Below are 6,312 nucleotides of genomic sequence, written 5' to 3'. Positions count from 1 at the left end.
ATTTTATTATATTTAAAAGTAAAAACCAAAAACTAAAAATTATAATCTGAAAAAACCATTCATGTTTTTCAAAAACACCAAAATCTACTGCAAAATCAAAAACTAAAATCCAAAAACCAAAATTCAAAAACCAAAAACTAGAATTTAAAAATTAGGAAAACAATCATCACCTTGCAAGTCTAATATGCCTATTGTAGCATAAAACTTTTTCGTTTTTTTTTTGTAAAAAAGCATACAACTTTTGTTTTTCCACTTAACATTAAGACCTAAAGTTGAAAAAAAAACATCTATACTATTAAAATAGAAACATTCTGAAAAAATCTACTTAAACAAAGTTGTTGAACCTATTCAATATAATCTTAATATGTCTTTTATATTTACCTTAGTTAATCAAAATTATCAATACTAGATCCTTTCTCCGCGCTACGCGCGGATAATATATTTATATTTGTTACATTTATCATTTTTATTTGTATGTGAACTTTTTTTTATTAAATTATATATGACTAATTTTAAAATTTGATTTTTTAATATATTTTTAGTTTTGAGTAAGTATTTCTATTATATGTAACACAATTAACTCATAAAATATGTAAAATCAAGTCCGAGATTTTAGAGTTATGTAAAAAAAATATAATTATGTATAAAACATAAATTGTCTTAGTTTAAAAGATCGGAATCTCATCTCGAATAAATTCACGAAAATAAAAAGTACTCCAATAACCTACTTAAAATATAAAACCCTCCTTTCAATAAAAAGCGTACTTAATAATATATTTTTTACGTGTAATAGTTGAAAACTGACAATTGAATATCGATCGAGAATATTATTTTAATATATCTAATGGTAAATTATCAATTGTAATAAACAAATTTTGAATTTTGTAATATTACATGAATTAGAAATCTTTAAAATTTAAAGTCTATTTTGTTAACATAATATATTTTTTATCATTTATTATTTTGACGTTACAAAATATTGCTTTAGTTTTATTTGTATATTAATTTTTAATAATTTAGTTTCTTTTAAGTAATTTTAAAATTATCAAGAATCTAATATATTTAAAATTATTTATTTAAATATATCCAAATATGATGTCTCATTTTTATGTGTGTTTGCGTTGAGCATATTTAATTTGTAGTTTATATATTTAATAACACCTTGTTGCGTACCGTTCTATGGTTTTAATAAATGTGTTGTCATTTCATTTTTATTACTACTAACATGATTTTTCAGTGATCAGTGATAATATATTTTTAACGTTATGTATTATATTTTATCGTATATTTTTTAACTCTTCATGCTGCCATTTTTTTAGAATCATTTTAATTAGATAATAAGTTTAAAGATGTAAATAAAATTGTGTATGTTGTAAATTTAGACTTTTTAGTGTAATTAAGCACTATCAATTATGGAAATTATATTATGATTTTCTTTTACTAAATCTTTTTTTCTGTGAATATTTTTTGTTTTATTTTGTATTTTTACAATTTTATTGTTTTATTCTTTAATTGCAGATAATTGCTCTTTCCAATTTTTGATTCATATACTTTAAAAGTCTTTGGTTGATTTTTGTTTGTTTTCTTTCTCCAATTACAATGTACAGTTCGACCGTTTTTTTTTTTTTTGGGATCAAACTACTAAAATCATCAGATAGAAAAGCTTAAACTCCAAGAATGGAGTGAGTATTTATGCTAGAGAAAACTTATTTAACCACTAATGAGATATTATAATATTAGAAGGTATGGAAACTCTTCTATGTTGTCTTACGCTAGACATAATTAAGTTGTTGTCAATTGATTTTATATTTGTGATAACTGGAAATACATTTTTATGTCTTCCTTACATCATCGTTAATTGGTTTACGGTTCGATCATTTCTAATATATACTATGAGTAACATAATATTAGATGTTGGTTATCTCTTTCTAATTAGGAATGCACAGAATGAGAAAAATTCAATGTGAGACCACTTTACAATTGTATCCTCATATCTATATATATTTAGTTTATAGATTACTTTCATAATATTATAATATTACATCATCCTTAATTTTTTGATATGACAGCTCATGCGCGGAAATAATAAATTGTTTAATATTTATAATTTTATTATTTAAATATTTACTTTGTTTATAAGATATAAATTTTGTTATGAAAGCTAACTTATATATATGTATAAAGTGTAGGTTAAAGAATTTTAAAATAATTCAATGTTTGACTATATGACGCGTGGTCGTATATAAGGGTAACGAAGGTTATGTGGTTTGAATTACATATTTATAATTTGAGAAGAGTAATTATTAGATGTGACTCCTGTTTTTAGTAACTAATTAAATACAGTATTAAATATAATTAAATAATTAGTATTAAATAATAAATATTGTTTAGTCGGTGAGAAACATACACGACAGTGTATGGGCATATGTCGTTTTGAGCTCTTGTATAAAAGAAATTGTAGCCCTGGAATTCTGTTTTTGAGCTCTTGTATAATATAATCCGATTTAGATTTTTTTTTAAATAAAAGAAATTGTAGTTCTTCAACTCTGTTTTTCGTTTGAAGCCGCATCAGTATTAATAGTCATCTCGTATTGGTAGTGATAGTGATGACTGTGGATTGATCATGGTGTACCAGGCATGCTGTGCAAGGATTAGCTAGCAGAGGATTGTCTTTCAGTTGTGCCTCTTGTCTCTCACGAGCATCTGCAATAGCTTTGGCAAGCTCCTCTCTCTGTTGTATCAAACATGGGTTTTAACTTGCTCATCAAGAAAATTGTCTGAAAGTTTTTCTATTACGATACTGTAGGTATCATCATATTGTTATATTCACAAGGAAGACATCAATGGAAAATGAGGAAACAAACGTACAACAACAGAAACAGAATAGATAGACAACATGTGGAAAACTGAGCAACTCTCAGCTCAGAGTTGGTTAGACTTGCCGCACCAGATTCCGATACCATCACAGGGGCAGAAACTAACTTGAGGGCTCTGATACTTATCCAAGAACTCCAGTTTTGGAAAGTATAGTTCCCTCAGCTCCCTCCACTCCACTTTTAGCCTGGGAAGGAATTTCAGACGCAAAACCTTGACACTGCACTCTGTTGGCTTCTCAGGCACTGACTTCCCAAAGCCTGTAAGCTTGGTTCCTCCTTTGATGTAGAGTTTTTCCAACATACGTAGCTTACCAGGCTCAAGCAATGAGGGAAGTTCAGCATCAGGAAAACACTGCAGGTCCAGTTTCATTAACTTCTCTGGAAGGTGGCTTGGAACGGCTACCTTCTTTGGAGCCTTGTGAGGCTTTGGATCTGTAACTGGGATATTAGGAGGAAGCCGTGTCATCGACCTGATGAATTATTTTACTGCTCCAGAAGTAGATTCAGCTTTGTTGTGTTCATTAATACCTCCCCACGCCACTTTCAACTTCTCCAGATTGGAGAAGTCCTGAATATCCACAAACAGCTGAGAAACAGTGAATTCACCACCTTTGTTTATAGTAATGCTTAGCTTTCTCAGCTTCTTCAAGTGCTTCAGTTCAGCCAGTAGACACAACGTCTCCACATCAGTAGCATCACTAACCACAAAAACCTTTGAGAACCTCCAAGTTCCATCCATGACAACCTCTTTGGCATCCGGTATAACAACGTCATGGAGCTTGTTAAGGCACGGATCTCCTGCCTACAGATTAAAAAAACATAGACTAAATTAAAATTATACTATAAAATCCAAAAAAAAAGATTATATAAGTATTATCAACTAATTAAATTGACAATAGGTTAAGAGAAACACACGAATTACCTCATGCTTTCGAGAGCAGCCTTCTGCAGTTCAGGATTAGGGTCTTGAACCCTCTCAACATAGAGCTCCAGGTTCTGCTTCAGTTTCAAATCCTCTTCAGACTACAAATCACATCAGATGCCAAACATATCATATAGCAATCACTTTAGCAAGGCTTTCAAAGCCAACAAACAGCTTATCAGCTAAACCCTAAATCTCTACATTAGTGCAATATCTACAGCTTAATCGTAATCTCCACTAACTCTGATTATGAACTAACTCTTCCAGCCAAGCAAAGATTCAAAGAGAATGAGAAATCGAGCTTACCAGATCTTCCTCTTTCTTATCATCCTTCTTCTTGGGATCCTTAGAAGGAACCTTGGTCGTAGCTTCATCCCGCTTCGCACCATCACCAAAGCTGTTCGGATCTGGACCTGAAGCCATCTCAATCAATTGTGGAGGATGTATTGATTAATCATGTGGATCAGATCGTGAGATGGAAACGAAGAGGGGAAGAGCAAAGGGTTTCACGAATCATCTAGAAAATTGGGGGTTTGGAGAATTGAAAAAGGGAAACGTCGGATCTCTCCACTTTAGATCGTGAAAGGTGAAACGAAGAAGGCTAAGGGAAAAAAGAATGGGCTTCCTGGGCATTGACATTTACATTTTGTCTCAAAAAAAAACGAAGCCCATATTTTTAACTCGTGATGACGTGTCAAAAAGGGATCTCTTGATTGGTCGATTTTATTGTCTGACGTGGACGTCCTCTCTGATGCTCATATAACCCTTTTAATATAGTATAGATTGTTAAAAGGGAAACTCCAACTGTCATCACCCGATATTTTTGCATCTAACATATCCTTTTACACATCTCAATATTTTAAATGCATTAATATTCACTTCATTACGTAAGGAAAAAATCAAAACAAATTAATAATATGGAATATACATATTTTTGACCTTATATAACCAAATATATATATAAAAAAATCAAAATACTACCCATCGTGATGAAATTAGTTGGTAGGCTATTTTTAAAAAAATGTGTGTATGAATACGAAACATGTTCAAAGGTAGTATGCATATTTCCAATACAAACCAAATCCCTATACCATAAACCATATAGTATTTACTCATTTTACTCTCACCATTTTCATGTATTTTCTTGAATATATATGTATTTGTTTAACTACATATTTTCTAGAGATTTTTATCATATTTTCAGTATAAATCAAACCCTATACCCTAAACCATATTTCCTTAAAATTTTAAGCCATATATCCTAAACCCTATTTCATATATTTCTAAACTATAATCTGATTTCATATACATGTACTTCATATGACAAATCAAATAGTTTATTTAGTTTTATGTATTATTATAAAATATATAAAATGTCTAATAAATTTTTTAAAAGGTGTTATCAGATTTTTCTGGGTTTTTACCTGAACAAATCGAATATTTTATTTAGTTTTGTGTATTATTATAAAATACATGAGAACTTTAGTCAATTTAAAAAGTATTTTAATGTTTTCTGGGTTTTAATCTGGACAACATGTGTCGGTTCATATGTTTAATAGCGAGTTTTTGAATTTTATCTGATTTTTAATTAATAGGTTTTCATTAAATCCAAAATTGAAGGAAACATATCAATTGGTTTTTAATGTTTGGTTTTAGAAATTTGGGAACCGTTCATGTATTTAGAAAGTTTGGTTTGGTTTTAGTTGGATTATTTAGGTTTTGCTTTGGTTCGGTAGCGTAGTTTGAATCCGGCTAATATCTCAAAAATGGGTCCAGTTCTGTTCCGGTTTATCTGGCTTTCAAGTAATTTCAGGTTTGTAGATAAAAATTGCTAGATAATTTATATTTTCAGATTAAATATCGGGTAATTCGGTTTGTTCGAATAAAAATATCATATAATTTGGATAATTTTAAATATTTTGGATAAAAATTTGGGTTATTCAGCTTTACAGGTAATTTGGTTTATAAATAGTAATTTTAGGATATTTGGTTATTTAGAAATTAAATATAATTTATTATTTGTAGGTATATAATTTGTATTCTAAAATTCAGGCATCCATTTGATTTTCTATTCAGTTTCAGTTATTTGGCTCGCCAGATATAGAATCAACTCAGTTATTTATAAAATTCATTTTAATTTGGGTTTTGTGTGTTTTCAGTTTGATATGGTTCGGTTCAGGATTCCACATAAATGTGTCTAGAATTTTACACTATTTTATATAAAACTTTATATTAAAAAAATTATTTAATTTCGAAAACAAACCGCGCGGGTCAAATCTAGTCAAGAACTCGGAAATAAATTTGTTTCTCCATTGTGAGTTCGAGAAACTAATAACTGTTTTTCCTTTCCGTTAAAGTTAGAATTTTATTAAATCTTTTGTCAAAAAAAAAAAGTTAGAATTTTATTACTCAGCATGCGATGCCAAAATGTTGTTTATGCGAGAAATGTTAATTTAAATCGTGTAAAATAGTAACAGCCATTGAAAACCTGAAACGACAAAAATGTTGAATCCA

General features: G+C 29.4%; 1 protein-coding gene across 1 annotated transcript; it reads right to left on the bottom strand.

The window, feature by feature from the left end:
- Positions 1–2,773: 2,773 nt before the first annotated feature.
- On the bottom strand, positions 2,774–4,999 carry LOC106385428 (26S proteasome non-ATPase regulatory subunit 2 homolog A-like). The gene is made up of 3 exons (XM_048764564.1): positions 4,105–4,999; positions 3,799–3,899; positions 2,774–3,678 (listed from the first exon to the last, which is right to left on the bottom strand). The coding sequence occupies exons 1-3, from the start codon at positions 4,219–4,221 to the stop codon at positions 3,531–3,533; spliced, it is 366 nt and encodes a 121-aa protein (XP_048620521.1). The 5' UTR covers positions 4,222–4,999; the 3' UTR covers positions 2,774–3,530.
- Between the last annotated feature and the right edge of the window lie 1,313 nt (positions 5,000–6,312).

Source organism: Brassica napus, chromosome C8 (genome assembly GCF_020379485.1).
Source record: "Brassica napus cultivar Da-Ae chromosome C8, Da-Ae, whole genome shotgun sequence".
Taxonomy (NCBI): Eukaryota; Viridiplantae; Streptophyta; class Magnoliopsida; order Brassicales; family Brassicaceae; genus Brassica; species Brassica napus.
Note: the sequence above shows the minus strand (reverse complement) of the source record. Positions and strands in the feature narration are given on the sequence as shown.